Below are 20,480 nucleotides of genomic sequence, written 5' to 3'. Positions count from 1 at the left end.
CCGGGAGGGGAGGGGCAGAGCCCGGGGAGCAACGAGCTGGGGGTCCGCGGGCCGCGCCTCTGCCCCACAGGCGTGTCGGGGGCGGGGATCCAGCCCCAGCCGCCCTTACGGTGCTTACGCCCTCGGGCGGCACTGGGCCCGGCCTCCACGGTGGGGAATTTCCTGCTCCCCATCAGCTCCCAGGCCGAGCCCGGAGTTGTCCTGCAGCGAGAGGAGCCCCATCGCACCGCGCCACCCCCCGGCGGAGCCGCCCAGCGCAGCACGGGGAGCGCACACGGGCCCCAGCGTGCGCCAGCTTAGCCCGTGAGCCCCAGCGCTACATCCACGGACTCCCCGCAGCTTTTCCTTGTAGGACACAGACGGTACCAAAGTGCAGCCCCGCCCCCAGCAGTCCCCAAAGCTATGGCTAGTGTCGTGTTAATACACCGGGGGGTTAGTTAGACCTTTAAGGGCATTTTCTGTTCAGCTTTTAGTCTCTGTCTTTCTGCACCAAGACATTTGGGCACAGAAAATACTAAGGGCAATAAAGGCCTGCTAAATTAAAAGCTCAGACAGGATGCCTTGTCCAGGTACGAAAGTTACCGGGAAGTCTGGTTGTAGAGGATCCCTCTCTTTCTTTGTGCTTAATGCAAAAAAAAAAAAAAAATAGGAAAGCATATTAAGGGTAAGAAAAACAAAAAAGAGCATAATAGAAATTAGTGTGCCAGTTTTTGTCATCTTTCACCCCCCCCACACACCTAACTGACTTCAGTGATGTCACTGGGTAACCAAGGATAAGATTGGGTCCTATATGTTTATACCATTTCTTCAAGGGTGAAAACGTATGTAAAACTAATTTAAGGACAGAAGAGGATAACAGTGCAGAAAATATAGATGAACTGGTCATAATTTAAAAGGGATGCAGGACATTGTATTCAATAATTTCCCAGTTTTATTTTGTAGTTGGCAATGTAACAAAGTAAACCTGCACAGAAAAGAGAAAATTACAGTTGCTTAAACCAGATACTTTAGATAAGAACATAACATAACAACGGCTCTGTACTGGGTCACCCCAAAGGTTCATCTAGCCCAGTATCCTGTCTTCCGACAGTGGCCAGTGTGAGGTGCCCCAGAGGGAATGAACAGAGCAGGTAATCATCAAGTGATCCATCCCGTCGCCCATTCCCAGCTTCTGGCAAACAGAGGCTAGGGACACCATCCCTGTCCATCCTGGCTAATAGCCACTGATGGACCTATCCTCCATGAACTTATCCAGGTTTTTTTTGAACCCTGTTATAGGCTTGTCCTTCACAGCATCCTCTGGCAAGGAGTTCCACAGGTTGACACTGTGTTGTGTGAAAAAATACTTCCCTTTGTTTTTTAAATCTGCTGCCTATTAATTTCATTTGGTATCCCCTAGTTCTTGTGTTATGAGAGAGAGTAAATAACATTGCCATATTAACAGGTTTCAGAGTAGCAGCCGTGTTAGTCTGTATCCGCAAAAATAACAGGAGTACTTGTGGCACCTTAGAGACTAACAAATTTATTAGAGCATAATAATAAATGCTCTAATGCATCCGAAGAAGTGGGTTGTAGCCCACGAAAGCTTATGCTCTAATAAATTTGTTAGTCTCTAAGGTGCCACAAGTACTCCTGTTATTATTGCCATATTACTTTCTCCACACCACTCATGACTTTATAAACCTCTATTATATCCCCCCTTAGTCGTCTCTTTTCCAAGCTGAAAAATCACAGTTTTATTAATCTCTCCTCATATAGCAGCTGTTCCATACCCCTAATCATGATGAGTCCAGAGTGAGTGATACTTACACTACTTCATCACCAGGTTGAAGGGACAACGATGAATTTAAAAGAAAGAGAAATCGGAACTTAGGCTCACACCAGAACTGGGGCCCAGTCCTCACAGCTCATTCACTCACACAAGCATTGATTAAAGACAATTGGACTGTTCCGATAGTGGCTGCTGGATTGGGTCCTGATGGTGAAGAATTAGATACTTTTATCACTTTTCAGTTGCTCTGCGTTCTAAAGAGGCAGGAGCACCAATCTAATACATATTTAAAAGCTACTTGGAAACCAAGAAGCTACTAAATGCCTAAAGAAAATGCCAGTAATTTAAGAAACTAAGTAAAGCTCAAAAGTCAAAACCCTGGTCAGAGACAGAAGAGGAAGGCTTTAAAATATATAGTACGAACAGAGGTAATCAACAAGGAGTCATGAAAGGATGATGATTCATGGTAAATATGGTAAAAGTGTTATGCAGAAATAACTCAGAGCATCAACAGGGGGAAGCAGTGGACATGTTTTGCTTTAAAAAAAATCTCATAGCAGATGAAAGGCCAATCTAATATGTCAACATAAGTATAGTATAGGTCAGAGTTCAATAACCCATGAATTTTTCAAAACATCCTTACAGCTCCCTGCAGTTTATCCTTTTAAGACAGTCCTTTGTCTGTATGAAAGTTAGGAAATATGGTACAATAGCAAATTCCAGATTTACTTGAGTGCCTGGGGTTTCTTTACTTTTTGTTTGGATTTGTTTGCTTGTTTTTAATTTTTTCCATTGTCTTATTTGTATTTAGAAAGTCATTTATTGTGGGGTGGATAAGAAGATAATTTCAATAAAAACAATAATTTTAGATTTATCGGAAGCAGAGTCTCCTTCCAATTAACTCTTGCCACATAACTGTATAGAATGAACTTTCTTTGAACAGCCTCTATGTCCCCTAGGTTCTCAACAGCCCTTTCAGTTGCATTCTATCCAAGTTTGCATTTTTACATTTAAACGTTTTTGCTATCCTTTCAATAGAAATGTTGGTTCAATATTAAGTATAAACAACAGTTTCCCAGATTAACTCCTCCCATTCTGCTCTCCCCAACACACCCACTTATATATCCTTATTGATACCTCCCATATTTGTTAACACTGAGGGCCTGATTCTTCTCTTCCAATGGTGTAAGTCAGGAGTATTTGGAACTCCATTGAAATCACATAATGCAAACATCTCGGACCTTTTTTGAATCATTCTCATTCTGTTGTCACCTCATTACTGTGTTATTCTTGAGAAATATGCTTGTTTCAAGATGCTGTGTGTCATATGTCTATGCAAAAGTTAGCAGGGGATTCAGTGCCATTGGTATTACAATCTAAAGTTTTAGGATTGAGGGAGATTAGCTAGATGGAATAGTTGATTTGTTGCATCAGGGGCTAGATTGGCCTGAGAAAAACAAAACAAAACATTAGTAACTAGAAGAATCCTAACTAACCAGGAACATCTTCACTGCTACTCCACAGGCTGGAACTTCCCAGCACACAGCTCAGCTAACTGAAGTTCGTGTTGGGGACAGTATTGTATGCATATAGCATTACAAAAATGCAGCCACCTGTGGGGTGGAGGCAGGGGTGAAAGTAACATTCAACGCTTACTGGTACGGGGACTGGCTCTGGGGCCCCAGAAGAGGTGGGGCCTCAGGCAGCCCATCTGTGTTGCCTGGCCCGCGCCACCCAGGGCTTCAGTGGCGATTTAAAGGGCCCGGGACTCTGGCCACTGCTACTGCAGCAGCGGCAGCCGGAACCCCAGGCCCTTTTAAATCGCTGGCCCCAGGGTAACTGCTTTCCCCGGGGCAGGGGGGCAAAAGGGACAACAATGTTAAAGCGCTGCCATGGCAGCGCTTTAAGCAGGGTCCTTTGCCATGGCAGCGCTTTAAGGACCCTGCTTAAAGCACTGCCACGGCAGCCCTTAAATGTCAGCTGTGTACAGGCTGGGAGCGGCAACCACTTTTTACCGATACGCCATACCAGCCCGTACCGCCTTACTTTCACCCCTGGGTGGAGGGAAATAGCCAACTAATGCACAATATTATGAGGAGAAATATTAGCTAGAAACACTTGGCAAACTCAGTGCCATGGGGTTTTTAGTGTCTGCAGAGAGCAGAGGTTCTCAAACTGGGGGTTGGGACCCCTCAGGGGGTCACAAGGTTATTACATGGGGGGGGGGTCGCGAGCTGTCAGCCTCCACCCCAAACCCCGCTTTGCCTCCAGCATTTATAATGGTGTTAAATATATTAAAAAATATATATATTAATTTATAAAGGGGGGGTCACACTCAGAGGCTTGCTGTGTGAAAGGGGTCACCAGTACAAAAGTTTGAGAACCACTGGCAGAGAGCCTCTTGGTATATAAAGCCAGTTTCAAAAGACCCACATACATTGCTCGGAATTTAAAATACCTACACTGGAAGTAAGTTTGCACTGCTGAGACAACCTTGAACTAGTTTTAATCTATGGATGAAGTGATCAGCTGTTATGCAGAGAGATCAAAAGTATTGACATTATCAGCATGCAAGATTAACTTCTTGTGCACGGCTTTTGCATTTTAGCCTGTGTTAGCAGTGCTTCAGGAAAGGCAAAAAGCTTGATAAGCCTTGTCACCTGTCAGTATTTAAAAACCTTTGAAAGGCTTAATAAACACACCTAGAGCACTTGGACCCAACTGAATTTGACTGTATGAGGGGGAAATAATGCAACTACAATGAGCAATATCCCCCTGAGGCCCCATACCTCTTTAACTCTCTACCAGTTCAGTTCACATTACAAAAAATCTCTCTGTACTTAAGCCAAAGTGTCACTCTAAGAAGAAAGTGTTTCTTACTCAAACCTAACTTTGCTTGCACAGAAGGGTGGTTTTTAGGCTTCCTGATTTAAAGTTGTATCATGACCCACTTGCTCTCAAGTAGGTCACTCTGTGGTATTCTGTACTAAATCATGAAATCCCTAGGGTAAATTAAGCAAGGGGAAGATTTTTAAAAGCCACTTCCTATTTCTGCTGTGTTAGTCATGGGTGTAATGAGCTTTTTCCAGGGGTGAGGGGGGTGTTAGTAGCCATACTGGAAGAACATGATGGGCCATCCCCTTCCTTCTTTATCTGTATGTTGTCCCCTCCCATATGAATTCAGAAAGATTGCATAATGACACTTCCGTATTTCTGCCTGGTTAACTAAAATGGCCAGAGGGAGTTTTGTCCAAGGCAATTTATAGTGCTGTTTGTTTGGGAATGGAATTCCCCACTTCCAGTGCCCTCTAAACACACACAAACACTTCCCTTGTGCCCCGTCAGAGATTCAGGAAGTTTTCTTAGTCTGTTCACATTTCAGCTATGTTAATCATGGCTATAACCTGTGATAAATGTAGCTATATAATTAACAGTTGCATTTCTGTATAATGCACCTTACAATTTCTAGGCATCTGCTGTCTGCATGGGTAGTTGCCATTATGTGCATCAGAATTGATAGCATGTTACACAGGAGACAAACTGTGCTCCATTCTGGACACTCAACTTCTATTTTTTATGTGCTGTTTCTTCTAATCTAAAAAAAGTCTAAAAATATATGTTTGCTCTTTGTGTACAAAAAACATAACCAACTTCTTCTGTGCATGTAAGGTGCAATTAGCATGAGCTAGAGCTAGTCCTCTCAAAAGAACGTCATGCTTTCCCCTTCTGCGCTTCCCACTTCCTCCAGCCCTGGACACTTGTTCACCCTTCTCCACCCAGTCAGACTAGTTCAACAAATTCCTAGTTCCCTCCCTCTTTGCCTGGTTTCTCAGGCAGCTTCCCTTCCTAGATGCTTTTATATAGGAAAGCTTCCCCCCTTTCTTAATCCCACCTGGCTGCTAAGCAGAGGGGCAAGGAGCAGAGAAGGCTTTGGGCCATCAATAAAACACATAGCTTACCTCCCCCTATGATAATTCATAGCTTCCTTCCTTGTTCCTTCTATGGTCCAAATCAGAAAGGAATGGAGGCTGCTGCTCAATGGGAGCTCTGTGCTACACACTCAGGATAGCAAGGCTGGCACACTAGGCCCGGCTGCAGAGTGTTTGCTCAGCCATTCCATGGTTGAAGCCTGTGCGGGCCCACAACAGGGAAGATGATGGTCAATAAGCAATCCTGATGCACTTTCTAAATAAGGAAAAGAGATGCTTGTTATGCATACTGGGTATTTTGCCTACATATGCATTGGCAGTATGAGAACAGCAGACCCCTTGTGGGAGGCACCACAGCTAACTGATTCATGAAAGGACAAAAAACTTTCAACAAAATAGTTTTCTGTCAGAAAATGCAGTTTCGTTGAAATCAAAATGGAAATGTGTCAATTGCGATTAAATTTTCAATAGTCAAAACTATTTGTTTTTACTTTTTCCTATCATTTTGATAAATTTAATTAATATTTTAATATACTATAAAAGTCTCAATTGTAATAGATTATACTCATCTATTTTTGTATAATTTTATAGTGTTTTTACATTTTGACCTTATCAAAGCAAAATGATTCAAATATTAAAAACAAAATATTTTAATGTCTCAATCAAAATTATTCAGAATTTCTGTCCTGTGAGAAATTATGAAATTTTGACTTTTTGTTCTGTTTGGGAATTAAATCAAATGTCAGAATTTCCCATAGAACAGAAATTGTTTTCTGACCAGCTCTAGTGTATATATACTTTGGCTAAATCTCTTACAGCGCAGGCATTTTTGGAGCTGTGCATGACCATTTTGATTTCTATTTCTGACATCCTGGTCTATCAAAAAGATTCCTTCTGCAACCAGGAACTGCCATGTTTGAGTGAGTAGTGAAGTTAGGGTGACCAGACAACAAGTGTGAAAAATCGGGACGGGGTGAGGGGTAATAGGAGCCTATATAAGAAAAAGATACAAAAATCAGGACTGTCCCTATAAAATCGGGACATCTGGTCACCCTAAGTGAAGTTTACCAAGCTAATGTCTTCTGCTCTCCTGATGGAGGGCTGTCTCTTTCTATATCTTTCAGGCTCCCATTTCCCCACTTTATAGGTGATTTCATTAGACTTGTACCAAGCCTACTGTGTTGCAAAGATATCATTTCTGGCTAGACATTGACACATACATCTACTTTCACTTGAAAGGTTATTGTATGTATACTTGATGAACGATTTATCTACTGTTTCCATCAGCAGACTTGAGCACAGTTCACAGCTACTCATTTTAGAAGAAACCTGGTATCCGAAGAAGTGAGGTTTTTACCCACGAAAGCTTATGCCCAAATAAATCTGTTAGTCTTTAAGGTGCCACCAGACTCCTTGTGGTTCTGGTAACCATAGGAATTAGCCACATTTTTACTTATCTCTACCATCCAAAAGGGAATGAGAAGATAGACTTTGAAATAAGGTCATATTGTGCACAACACCCAAGGACTTTCTTGTCCCATGGCTTTAGGGCAGGTATTACTCCACTATGGAAGAGATTATTATTTGTATTACACTAGTGCCTAAAGGCCCTGGGCAGTATTGAGGGCACATGTGTTATGTTTGTTACACTTGGGTCAGTGCATCCTTCAACTAACCAGTCTCTAGTGGTGTTCATGCTGTATTAACTAATCTCTTCCTTCTTACAAGGGACAGGGGTCAGCGTTCTGTAATTAAGGATATCTATGTATCTATCAGTCTCCGTTACTGTGATATCTGAACAGGCTATGACAACATCAAGAGGCAAACTCTTCACTAATACTTGTTGGCAATTGGGTCCATCTCCACTAGGCATAGAGAAGGAAAGAATAGGCAAAGCTACTTATGAACTATGACTGCAATGTTTTGACTACAGTAGAACTTCAGAGGTATGAACACCTCAGGAATGAAGGTTGTTCGTAACTCTGAAATGTATGTAACTGAACAAAATGTTATGGCTGTTCTTTCAAAAGTTTACAACTGAACATTGACTTAATACAGCTTTGAAACTTTACTATGCAGAAGAAAAATTCTGCTTTCCTTTTTTTTTTTTTTAAGTAGTCTACATTTAACAGAATTGTACTGTATTACCTTTTTTTTTTTTTTTTTTTTTTTCTCTGTCTCTGCTTTTAGCTGATTGTACTTCCAGTGCCAAATGAGCTGTGTGGTTGACCGATCAGTTCATAACTCTGCATTCGTAACTCTAATACTGTTCTACCGTATCTGATAGCTCAAGTCATCATACCCTATGACTGCAAGTGGTGTCCGTTGCAAATTGCTCCATTTTAGGGACATTACCATGGAACTGCAGTATTGCCAATCTCAAGTTTTCAAAAATCATGAGTCAGGCTCCCCCCCCCCCCCCCAAAAAAAAATCATGAGATTGGCTTAAAATAATACATTTTGGGTTCTTTTTATTTGCCTTTTGATTTCAAGTCATGTTTTCAGGCTTTTCTCTGCAACCATGAGGGCTAGAAAAAAATCACTTTTTAAAGAAAATGAAAGTTGAGATTCTCATGTAATCAAAGGATTCCAGGAGCTGGGGCTTTAAGAAACAAACCAAATATTGAGAGACTCAGTACAATCATAAGAGTTGGCAACACTGACTGATCAGCCAGAGAAGCCATATGAACAGCCCACTGGGGGCTCTGAGGTGACCTGCGCAGTCCACAGGGCAATAACGTTTTGTATTGTTCTTCCATGTAGGAAAAGAAAGATTGGGCTCCTTACTGTACTACTGTCAAGGCTGTATCCCCACTTTGAACTTTAGGGTACAAATTTAGGAGCCTGCATGAGGACTTCTAAGCTTAACTACCAGCTTAGTTCTGGTCCGCTGCCACCATTCCCTACCCTGGGAAGCTTTTAGAAACTTTTCACCAATTCCCTGGTGAATACAGATCCAAACTCCTTGGATCTTAAACAAGGAGAAATTGACCCTTCCCCCCTCCTTCCTTTCACCAACTCCTGGTGAATACAGATCCAAACCCCCTTGGATCTTAAGACAAGGAGAAATCAATCAGGTTCTTAAAAAGAAGGCTTTTAATTAAAGAAAAAGGTAAAAATCATCTCTGTAAAATCAGTATGGAAAATAGCTTTACAGGGTAATCAAACTTAAAGAGCTCAAAGGACCCCCCTCTGTCTTAGGTTCAAAGTACAGCAAACAAAGATAAACACTCTAGTAAAAGGTACATTTACAAGTTGAGAAAATAAAGTAAAACTAAGACGCCTTGCCTGGCTTTTTACTTACAAGTTTGAAATAAAAGAGACTTGTTTAGAAAGATGGGGAGAACCTGGATTGATGTCTGGTCCCTCTCAGTCCCAAGAGCGAACAACCCCTTCAAACAAAGAGCACACCCAAAAGCCTTTTCCCCCCCCCAAGATTTGAAAGTATCTTGTCCCCTTATTGGTCCTTTGGGTCAGGTGTCAGCCAGGTTACCCGAGCTTCTTAACCCTTTACAGGTAAAAGGATTTTGGAGTCTCTGGCCAGGAGGGATTTTAGTACTGTACACAGGAGAGCTGTTACCCTTCCCTTTATAGTTATGACAACTACTAACTTAGATTATATAGGTAGCATGAACATGCTTAGTGGGGAACTAGTGGCAGCACCACAGGAAGTCCTCTTGCACTTCTCCATATGACGGTTAGCATTTAGCCCGATTAACAGGCCCAGGAATAGAAGTCTTCTATCCACAGAACAGGTACAGCACAAGCTGTACTTCAACACCCACCTTCAGGGACCACCTCTTTAGGTAACTACTTCCGTGGCTAGTCACACCATAGCCTCTCAGCTGCATGTAAAGGTCTTCTGTGCTTCCCATTCCTGAACTTTTGTGATACAAACCAAATATGGTAACAGATAAACTCCCTCTGTTTGACTGAGGCACAATTGTGCTCAGAACAATTTGTTATGTGGAACAAATACACAGTAGAATCTTCTGTAAGATTCCCCCCCACCCCCATGTCCACTGCCTTCATGAGGCAAACAGAGTGGGTAAGGGGAGGGGGAGCCATTGTTTTTAATTTACATTTATGGATGCACGGCAATGAGAAGTATAATTCCAGGAGCATAGGAAGAGTGATCTGGATATTCATGAACAAAAAATGTTTTATTTCAGGAGTATGTATTCATATCAGCAGCTTTGGGGGAGGAGGTAGCTAATGCAATGTTTTATTATCACATTTACGATCACCATGTTTTCCCTCTCAAACCTTTGCATTTTAAACATACAATATCTACTCCTGAGGGCAATCTGCACACAATATTTTAAAATTCTACAAATTTTATTTGTCAAATAAATGTGGAGGCTCCAGTGTGGCAGTGGGGAGCACAGGCCACTGGCTGCACAGAGGTGGGAGATCACTGTGCAGCTCCCCCCCCGGAGACACAGACTCAACAGTGAGGCTGCACCCAACCCTGACACAGCACAAGGACCAGGCCTGCCCCAGAAACACCCCAGTGCCCTGCCTCTCCATGCCAAGTGCACCAGGTGTGGGTAGGCAGGCTCAGCAAGGCAGGATCCAAATATAGAGGGGCTTAGTAGGGGGGATCCAGCTGTGGGTCAAGAGGGTTGTGTGTGTGGCAATCTGGGGGTGGGCGGCTCAGTGGGGGATCTGGATGCACAGGAGCTTACTGGGGGGTTCTGGGTGCAGGAGCAATGGGACTCTGCAGGGGGGTCCAGGTGAAGGTGGTTGAGGCTCAGCGGGGGGTGGGGATCTGGGTGTGGAGGATATAGAGCTCGGCAGGGGGATCTGGATGTGGGGGGCTCAGTTGCAGGTCCAGATGCTGGGGGGGGGAACCAAGTGCAGCTGGTTGTGGCTTAGTGGGGTGGGGATCTGGGTACTCATCACAGTGGTCCAGGTGCAGGAGGAGTGGGGCTCATCGTGGGGGGTTCTGAGTGCTGGGGGTGAGGCTCGGCGAGAGGGTCTGGGTATGAGGGGGTCTGGATGCACAGGGGTTGGGCAGATGGGGGAGCAGCTCCACATACAGTGATCCCTCCCCCTGCAGCTGAGGAGCGATGGGTGCAGGAAGCAGGTGGGGGAGAGTTTTCAAAGCTTCCTGCAGCCTGGGGAGAAACTGGGGGGGGGGGGGGTCTGGCCCAGCCCCGGATGCCATGCAGAGGAAGAGGAAGTCCTGTCCTCCCCCCAGCCCAGTCGGATCTAGCAGCTGAGCCCGGTGCAGGGTAGGAGCCACCAGCCGGGTCTTCCCCAGTCCTGCCCCACAGTGATTTACCTCTCTGCCGGCTGCCCTGTGCACCCAAAACATACTGGTTGGGAGGGCTGCATGACTGCTTTTGTGGCTTTCCTTTGCTTCCCAGTCAGAAAGTCATTTTTCTGTGGGGAAGCAAAGAAATCTGTGGGGGACACAAATTCTGCGCATGCGCAGTGGCGCAGAATTCCCCCAGGAGTAAATACTTACGTTTCATCCATTGTCTTTATATTAAATATTCACTTTAGCCTATGTTATTTTTCAACAACACTAGAAATTAAGGGAAACTCTTTTAGACAAAAAAATGAAATGAACAGAATACCTTGTTTTATTTATGCTAATGTGCATGAATACACTGTACATTAAACCCAGTAGGGCACACAGTACCCAATACACATGTATCATATTCTATTTTACACAGTAATCAAACATGTAATATATAAGGTTGCAAACAAAAAGAAACTTTTACACAGTGCTTAAGTCAAGCAAACAAGTGATGCAATATGAATCAACTTCAGTAGTTCAATGGTTCCAAAGAAGCCAGCAATAAGTAGATAGCAAGCACACAACAGTGTACAATGAGACGATTCTAACCTAGGTTAGGTTCTGCAGCCCACCTCTCTGTCTACTTCCAGTTCAGAAACTGTCTTACATTGACATCTTCTTGAGCTTTTTGCTGTAAAAATATAGAGAAAAAGCATGGATAAGCTTCTGGTACTACTTTAGTCAGAGGGTCAAATGCATTGCTGGTGTAAACAGGTGCAGCTCCACAGCACTCAGTTGTGTTGCATGAATTTACATCAGCAACTAATTTAGCTAAAGATTTGAAATTTGCGTTTCTCTTCTCCATTATAGTATTTGTAATCTATGGCATTATCCTATCTGGGGTTAGGGGCAAATGGAATACCTGTCTCCATCCTGACCCTATCAGTCCTAAAACAAATGTGCTCCCAACACCCCCTTCTCCTCTGCACAAGAAAAGCAAGAAGAGAAAGACACGTTTCAAAATGTACCCAGCCATGCTTGTACACCCAGTCCCCTGTAAGAGCTTAGATATGCCACTGTCAGTGGATACTTAGTCACACTCAGTTTTGGCCAGGCTAATAGATTTGAAGGTATTCCTACCTCAGCCAAAGAAGACGCTTCTTCACCCAGTTGTCTTCTGGATTTGCACATGCTTTCAACCCACCCTTTGTGTGGAAACTGAAAGGAAAGGAGAGGGAATAATGACAATAAGGTTCTGCTATTGAGCCATAAAGAACTGCATTCAACAGAACACTAATTCAATAGAACAAAATGCATGATATGGGTACTCGACTCAAAAGTAGAGGCAGAAGAGTTCAGTTTAACTGTGAAAGGACAATTTAGAATAATCACTATTTCACAGAAATTCATTTTCTAGTAATATGAAGTATGTCTTATAGTGCCAACATGGAGCACCTTTGCCATTGTCTGTATCTTTGCTTAGCATTTCAAAACACGGGGGACTTAAATGTACAGCATACAGATACTGTGTGAGAATGTGACTCAAGCACTTCCCTAATATTTATGTCCTATAGGTATAAAAGTTATTTCTACTTTAAATGAATTTTATAGGATTAGATTTCATAGATCCAAATAAGGAAATAACGTTTATTTATGATTAAAGCCATTTCCCCTTTAGTCTAGGTTAAAAGACCAAGTCTTGTGGCGTAAGTACAGATAGTGGTCCATTGCAACTAAATCTCTTTCAGCTGGTAACTTACATGATAGCACCGATGTCACAGACTTCATTTGATAACTGCTCTGTGTAGCCATTGATGGTCCGACGAGGTAGCTCAGTTCTCATGTAGGAGAGGCAGCAGTCTTGATTGCTTTGGGCTGAAATGGGGAAAAATGTGTTACAAATAAGTGAAATAGAATTAATTTTCATCCCGTTGGTGGGACAAATACCTCAAATTAAGGCTGTGTGATAATCCCTTTAGTGGGGCTAAGACAGCTCTGTAGCGATAGGAAAGCTCATCATAAAAAAAACCAAAGATTTAAAAGTAAAAATAGCAGCAAATAAACCCCAAGTGTTCAGTGCTGACACCTCAGCTGGCATTGTCAGCACTGGTGACTAAGATTAATTATGCACAGAGACAGCTACAGTACCTAAGAAGTGATGCCCAGAATCGGTTGAGTTTGGCTGGAAAGCTTGCACAGCCACCTTTCATACTGTATCAGTTCTCTGGCAATTTTCATTACAAAATAAAATTAAAGAAAGAAGCGGGGAGGGGAGAGCCCTGCACAACAGTGTAATGCCCTAGGAGACTTGCTACTACCCTCACAGCTTAAATTACTTAACGTAATTATCATACTCCCTACCGATATTTCTGCCTCTAGACATGTGGCCCCAAAATCAAACATTACTCACCCTCAGAAGTGCAGAAGAGGCACAGCAGCCCCACCAAAGAAGCCAGGATAAAGGTCATGCTGCTAAAGCCTGTCATTTTCAGCTCAATAGTTGAGTTTACTTAAAGCTTCACTTAAGGTATATCAGAAAATCAGCTGCTCTGAACTGATTACTTTGGCCATGGACAACCGCTTATAATGTCTGCTCGTGACCTCAGGAAATTCCTACAAGGGTGTGTTCCACTCTCCTTTCGGAGGGTATTTCCTTCAACCGTTCCTTTAGGCTGGTTAACCTGCTTCATGACGTCACAGGCATCAACTCTCTGGGGACTTTTTTCTCCAATAAGGATGGAAAACAAATTCAGCTGAGAAGGAAATAAAAAACCCTGTGAGCTCATGGTTATGTGGGTGAAGCACCTGAGCCCTTGTGGGTTTGGGGCCGCAAGCAACAGCAGACGAGACAGAGAGCCCACACCGAAATGAGCTAGTGCTCTGTTAGCTAAATTTTCACAAACCTCTACTCGGCTCATGTCATAACTGCTTTGAATGCCTTTCCCTGGACACCCCTTCCACAGAAAGCTCACACATCTTTCTCTCCCCACCAAGGCCCTGTGCAAACTCCCCCCCCCCCCCCCACACCCAACTTTGCTCCTCTTATTTCTCCTGTTCTCCCTCTGGCTGCCCATCCTTCCTCCCAAGCCTTCTTTCTAATTGCCCCATCTCCATGCAGGCCTACGTGCCTTCATCCAGGCCACTCCTTATATTTGGAACTCTGTTCTCAGGCACCAAATAAATATTCTCCCCCTCTTCATTCAAATACTTTCTCAAAACATACTTCTCCCATGAGCCCTCTCCAAACACATCTGTGTCACTTTGTTCTGGGTCCCTTCCTTGTATCTAAGCTGCTTGGGTCAGAAACACGGTCTTCCTGTACAGCTCCAAGTATCACTGTTGGCATGTTCTCCTGTTTGTCTTACTCTCACAATAGCAAGGGTTGGAACTCTGCAGGGAGTGTGCGTCTTAATTGACCTCTGAGGGTGAATGTGGCTAGTTAGGGTACACCCTGAAAAGGAGGGAGGTGGGATTAACCCACTGGGAGCTTTTGGCTCCAATGGAAAAAAACAGCCCTAAAACCAGTTTAAGCAACTCCTTGAGGATTACCGCTGCATAGAGTTGCCAATCCCCGGCTACTTGGGCCATAGGCAGCCAGCGTAAATTAAAGCAACCCAACTTTATTCCAGAGATGGGGCCAGGATGACCGCCACCACAATGGGCGCCCATTGTGCTCCTTCCTCAACTCCAAGCAGCATTTGGCTGCAGCTGAGGTGCGTAAAGTTATGCACCTAACTCCATATGTAGGCAACTAAATGGCTTGTTTTCTTAGAGGTGCTGAGCCCCCACAGCTTCTGTTGTTTATTATTTGTACAACTACCATAGCACTCAAAGTGCTTGGTCAAGAGTGAGGCCACATTGTACTAAAAGATGCTGTACAAACACACGGGAAGATACCCTCCCTATCCTGAAAACAGTGTACAATAACTCACTCCTCATGATTCCTGAACCAGTGCTACCAGAATTACAGTTAACTCCTACATTGGGATGGCCTCCAAAATGATATTTAATGAAGCCTTTCTCTGCCTCTCAATTCTCCATCGCGGAGGAGATGAGAGAACAAAACTACCCATGACAGATGTTAGTTACAATGCTTAATGCACCACTCTAGTAATGAGGGCACTATAAGAACCTCTATAGACTAAAATAGATAATAAAATCATCATGAGGATGTTCACTAAAAGCAGTAATAGCCCTTGTCTCAGTCATTGGTACCTTGCTGTGAGGTGAAAACTAGGAATCTCAGTTCCCTTTCTTGAATCCCATCTCCTTTAGAATCACAGACAATTAATTTTGTGGTTAAAAATGTATCCAACCTATACTTGGGAGCCATTTAAAAACAGATTAAAAGAAAACAGTAACAAGTACATACAGTTTGGATTTTAGTAAAACTTTGAATATGGAACCCCATGAAATTGTAGCTGAAAACGTCATTCAAATAGGCTTGGATAAAGCCACTGTAATGGGAACTGAAATCTGGCTACAGAGCTTTAAACAAAGGGTAATGACCAATAACAGACTTTGAGGAGAAGTGTCAAACTGCCACCAGATGCTTCTTGTGGTTTAAATACTGTAAAGGAATCTCTAAGGTGATATTTAGTCAAAAGCCCGAAATTCAGGGAGAGGGGAGGTGTGGCGCTATTTTGGTGGCCAAGAGGGAACAGATCCAGATTGAGATAAAAGATTAGCATTCAGGGAAGGAAGCAGAGGACATAAAGAGAGATGGGGAAATGAAACGGTGATTAAATTAACCAAAGGAAACTGTTAGAAAGGAAAAGTCTAGACAGAGTTCAGATAAGACTTAATTAAAAATAGGATCTAGAAATATAATGAAGAAAAAAACAAAGGATCTTTAAGTAAACCAAAAATTCAATGTCAACAATGAAGATGGATTTCTTAATAGCAGTAAGTTAGAACCAGATCATGGTCACAGACTCATTTATAGCCAGAAGGGACCATTGTGATAATCTTTTCTAGTTTCTAAGAAGATTGAAATACAGGAGATCTCTGAATAGAGCAGGCCATAGATTTTACCCAGCAATTCCTGCATCTGGCCCCAGTAACTTGTGATCCCCCACTGAGTTCAATGGGAATTTGCTACTGATATCAACAGGATTTGCCCCTTAAAGCAGAGAGTTTCCACACCTTGGGAAGAATTATCCCACCACCACTGAAGTCTCAACAGAGGCTCCTGTCAAGGACTGTTATAGTCATGTAGACCTTGTCTACATAACCATTCTTACTCAGCCTTTGAACAAGTTAGGGGTCATGATGGGCTCTAACTAATGGCAACTGTATTATAATTATTGTGAATGTGCTCAGAGCCCAAGAAAGGTGCTTATAATTATATCTCAAAATAAATTAATAAAATCGTTGAACATGGCTTGTGTCAACATATAATTGGCTTATTACTCATTTAGTAACTGATGCCCTTGCCCAAGCCCTTGAGTGGTACATGGGTCTCTTCCTGTAAGCAGTTCATAGCACAGCGCCCGATAGCGCACTGCAGCATGGCTAACCTGTGGGAGTGAGCTAAACGAGAGGAAATCTCTGCAAAGTGCTCTTCACAGAGACTGCTTCCTGGTCAATCCACTGAGGTACAGGTCTTGCCACCCACCCCCAACCAGCGAACAAGCCATGAGACTGTCCTGTGAAGATATGTACACTGCTTTTTTTAAACTATAGCAGAAAGCCAGGCAGGAGGGAGCAGGCAGAGGTCAGTGGGACTGCTCCTGTACATAAAGTTATACATGTGCTTATATCTTTGGTGGATTGAAGCCTGGTGCCTCCCAGAGAGCCAGCTCTGAAGAGTTGCTGCTTGGACTAAAAAGGTGACTAGTTACATATGCTTTTCGACATTTGGCTGGTTTGGTTTTCAAAGCAGCATCCCCATTACATTATCAAGAAGCAAAGATCGATGGTAGCCTCCATCCCTGAGGTGTTTTTTTCCCTCCTAAATATATTTAGGGACTGGCAGAGGAACTCTCCCAATTTGACTCAGGCAAGATCAGACCAAGAACAGCTGGTCACATGGAACTGATATGCAGTAGATAGCTGCTTTTTTTTTTTTTTTTTTTTTTTTTGCGGGAGGTGGGAGAGAGTTCATATTATATATATATATATATATATATACACACACACACACACACACACACACGATGTGTAGAGTGAAACAAAAGAGGCATCCATTGTCATTTACAGATGTAGGATAGATAAAGAATGGTCTGGTCTTGATGTTCTGGAACACAAGGGCTTTTGATTTCCAGGGTATACAATACATTGCCAATAAAACCAGTCTCATTTTGGATTTTTAATATAATTTTTAAAAAAGTTTCCACAGACTCCACTTTCTCTCAAGCACATGTTTTTACAGTAGTCTAAAAATATTTAATCCATTTGTTCTTGATCACATTACTTAGAATTAAAAGGGAACAGCTTTTGGCACAAAAATTGCCTATGATGTAACAATAAATAGAATAAATTATCAATTTTACTTATGCTAAATAGCACAAATGACATCCAAATGCTCTAAACCCAATAGGGCACACATTTTGTATAATAGTTTAAAACAGTTTTCTTCTTTACACAGTAATCAAATATTGTATATTAGCAAAGAAAAAAGCAACTTTAACAAAATGCTTAAGTCAAGCAAACAAATGATGCAATATGAATCAACTTCAGTAGTTCAGTGGTTCCAAAGAAGCCAGGAATAATGGTCAGTAAGCACACATCGTGTACAAAGAGATGATTCCAACCTAGTTTAGGTTCTGCAGCCGCCTCTGTGTCTGGTTCCATTTCAAAACCCACATTACAGTGACATCTTCTTGAGTTTATGGCTATAAAAAACAATGAGAACACATGAATAAGCAGTAGGGGACCACTTCAGCCATGGTGTGAATTTTGGATTTCTCTCCCCCAGTACAGCTCTTGCTATTAGTCAATAACAGGGTATCTCAGGTGGGAGAGGCCAGCATATGAAACTTCTATCCCTATGCCTAGCACTATGAGGGCTTAAAAATTTTTCAACCAGGTTCAGCAGGAGAAGGGAGGGAAGAGAGATTCACACATTTTCAAAAATGTATTCTACATGTGCATAGCTGGTTCCCTCAATGCCAGCAAGAATATAGCTCTGTTACTGCCAGTGGATACTCAGACACATTCTGTTTTGACCAGGTTAATAGGTTTTAAACTACTCCTACCTCAGCCAAAGAAGATGCTTCTTCACCCAGCGGTCTTCTGGATTTGCACAAGCTTTCATTCCATTCTTTGTGTGAAAACTGGAAGGAAAAGTATGGTAAACAATTATAATTACTTCCTTCTATTAAATCCCTTAGGGCTACAGTGAGCAGAATAGAAACATTTTATGGCTGCTCCATACAAAGCAGCAGCAGGTTTCATAGAGGAGGCGAATTAGGCACTCCTTTTCATCCTCACTCATACTATGGGCACAAAGAGACATCCAATTAAATTAAAAGGCAACGATTAAAACTGATGAAAATTTATTTCTATATTTTTTAAACATAGTGCACAATTATGTTGAACTCATTGGTACCAGATGTTGAGGCAAAGAACTTAGCTGAATACAAACAACAATTAGATATTTCTCGGAATTGTGGGAAGAGCTACAATTAAACTAGATGGTATAAAAAATATGAGGGATCTCAACCCTCATGTTTCAGGATATAAGAGATCCACTAACTACTTTGAGTTGGGAAGAAACTTCCCCCACAAGAACAGTATTGCTTAAGTGTCCCTTATGGGATGGGATGGAGGGGAGGGGTGTTAAATGTTCTTTTGAAACCATTGTTGGAGGCTACATCAATCTAGATTAAATGGACCACTAGTCTGATCCCATGTGGCATTTCTTAGATTCCTAAACAGGCAGGTTTATATTTATTTTGTACAGACATCCTGTAAGAATGTGAGTTAATGGTCCCTTCCTAATAGTACATTATAAAACTTAAGAGTATTTGTATATTAAGTGAACTTTATAGGACAATTTTCCTTTTGAAAAAGATAAAGACAGTTTATTTATGGTGGTCAAAGCATTTCTGTTTTCAGTCACACAAAAGTCCAAAGGCTAATTCTTGCCTGTCAGTGAAAGTACTGATCATGTGACTGAATTTCTTCTGACTGGTAACTTACATGATAGCACTGATGTCGCAGACTTCACTGGATAGCTGTTCTGTGTAGCCCTTTATGACTCCTCGAGGCAGCCGTACTGTGGAGTAAGAGAGGCAGCAATCTTGGTTGTTTTGTGCTGAAATGGAGGGGAAAAAAGAATACTTATTTAGGAAAGAGAAAAATAAAGTTAGGACTATAATTTAATCCTGCCCAGGATACAACATTGACAAATCCCTGAACATTGAATTCCACTAGAATTGGAAGGAAAATCCTGCCCACCATATAGTTTAATTCTCTGGGACACCTCCTACCACCCTACAGGCACACCTCGGTTTGCTTGACATGCTCCAGAGCAATATTCTGAGCCCATGAAATCAAATCAGAGGAATGAAACAATCAAAGATCACTCACCTTCAGAAGTGCCAGACAGGTACAACAGCAGCAGCCCCATCAAAGAAGCCAGGATCAAGCTTCTGCTGATAAAGTTGGTCATTTTCAGTTCAGTAACGTTTTACTATAGTCTACACTTCAAATGTATCAGAAAACTGGCTGCTCTGATCTGCTGACTTTGGCTCCAGACAACCTGCTTATAATGCCAGCTGGAGACCTCAGGGAATTCACCTTTGGGTGTGTTCCATTTTTCATCATGGGGTTTTCCCTCAGTAGTTCCATTGTGCCAGCCACTTTTTAAAGTTAACCTGCCCCATGCTGTTGTCATAGGCAGCAGAGCTCTTTGGGGATTTTTTCTCTAACTAGGTTAGAGAGAAAATTCAGGCCAAAAAAAAAAAAAAAAAAGGAAATACACGTTCTTGCATATAGAGCACATGAGTACTTTGTGGGGGTGAGACTGAGTTGCAAGGTGAGGAAAATGAGAAAGTCTGTTACAAATAGGAGCTGTGTCTTTGTTTGCTGAGTTCTAATTTAATAAACCTAATTTTTGAAAAGGCTAAGAGGGTCTGGCTGTTTAGAGTTCTGTTTTGCCTTACAGCACAGCCTTTATCTTCTGCCAGTTTATTGTTTGTCTAAACTGTTCTACCTGCATCAGATTTAGATTGAAAGTAACTTGTGCATTATGTCTTCATTTATGTCTGGAGCTCAATAAATAATAATTGTATCCTACCATCATTCCATGTCTAGTCACACTATATATTTCAATGGCTCGTGAATAACCACATGGAGCAAATAAAACCTGAAAAGCATTTGGCGAGCGTCCTAGAGTGCCTACTTCACCAGTACAAAATAAATCTAAAACAGGTGAGTTATTACTGAAAGCTGTTACGTTGCCAAATGACACTGGAAGGTATGTTACATTAATTTGGTGGTCTCCGTCCATTTCCCAGTCACTAGGCGTCCACCTCAGTGGTATCCCACCACAGCTGAGATGTTCAGTAGCAGAGAACACTGTATT

General features: G+C 42.3%; 2 protein-coding genes across 2 annotated transcripts; both read right to left on the bottom strand.

Annotated features, from left to right (window-relative positions):
* Positions 1 to 11,611: 11,611 nt before the first annotated feature.
* LOC135884079 (C-C motif chemokine 20-like) lies at positions 11,612 to 13,434 on the bottom strand. The gene is made up of 4 exons (XM_065411375.1): positions 13,359 to 13,434; positions 12,709 to 12,823; positions 12,089 to 12,166; positions 11,612 to 11,639 (listed from the first exon to the last, which is right to left on the bottom strand). The coding sequence occupies exons 1-4, from the start codon at positions 13,432 to 13,434 to the stop codon at positions 11,612 to 11,614; spliced, it is 297 nt and encodes a 98-aa protein (XP_065267447.1).
* A 4,322-nt stretch (positions 13,435 to 17,756) lies between these two features.
* LOC135884040 (C-C motif chemokine 20-like) lies at positions 17,757 to 19,565 on the bottom strand. The gene is made up of 4 exons (XM_065411331.1): positions 19,484 to 19,565; positions 19,094 to 19,208; positions 18,148 to 18,225; positions 17,757 to 17,784 (listed from the first exon to the last, which is right to left on the bottom strand). The coding sequence occupies exons 1-4, from the start codon at positions 19,563 to 19,565 to the stop codon at positions 17,757 to 17,759; spliced, it is 303 nt and encodes a 100-aa protein (XP_065267403.1).
* Positions 19,566 to 20,480: the final 915 nt, after the last annotated feature.

The sequence above is a fragment of the Emys orbicularis genome, chromosome 9, assembly GCF_028017835.1.
Source record: "Emys orbicularis isolate rEmyOrb1 chromosome 9, rEmyOrb1.hap1, whole genome shotgun sequence".
Lineage (NCBI taxonomy): Eukaryota > Metazoa > Chordata > Testudines > Emydidae > Emys > Emys orbicularis.
This window is presented reverse-complemented; position numbering and strand designations above follow the sequence as displayed.

What these genes read in the sequence shown, in the direction of transcription:
- LOC135884040 (XM_065411331.1), bottom strand. Translation starts at nt 19,565, where the DNA reads ATGACCAACTTTATCAGCAGAAGCTTGATCCTGGCTTCTTTGATGGGG. An exon ending in TGCGACATCAGTGCTATCAT is followed by an intron (nt 18,226 to 19,093) that starts GTAAGTTACCAG and finishes TTTTCCTTCCAG; the next exon opens with TTTTCACACAAAGAATGGAA. An exon ending in AAGCATCTTCTTTGGCTGAG is followed by an intron (nt 17,785 to 18,147) that starts GTAGGAGTAGTT and finishes TGTTTTTTATAG; the next exon opens with CCATAAACTCAAGAAGATGT.
- LOC135884079 (XM_065411375.1), bottom strand. Translation starts at nt 13,434, where the DNA reads ATGACAGGCTTTAGCAGCATGACCTTTATCCTGGCTTCTTTGGTGGGG. An exon ending in CCTCTTCTGCACTTCTGAGG is followed by an intron (nt 12,824 to 13,358) that starts GTGAGTAATGTT and finishes TCCCCATTTCAG; the next exon opens with CCCAAAGCAATCAAGACTGC. An exon ending in TGTGACATCGGTGCTATCAT is followed by an intron (nt 12,167 to 12,708) that starts GTAAGTTACCAG and finishes CTTTCCTTTCAG; the next exon opens with TTTCCACACAAAGGGTGGGT.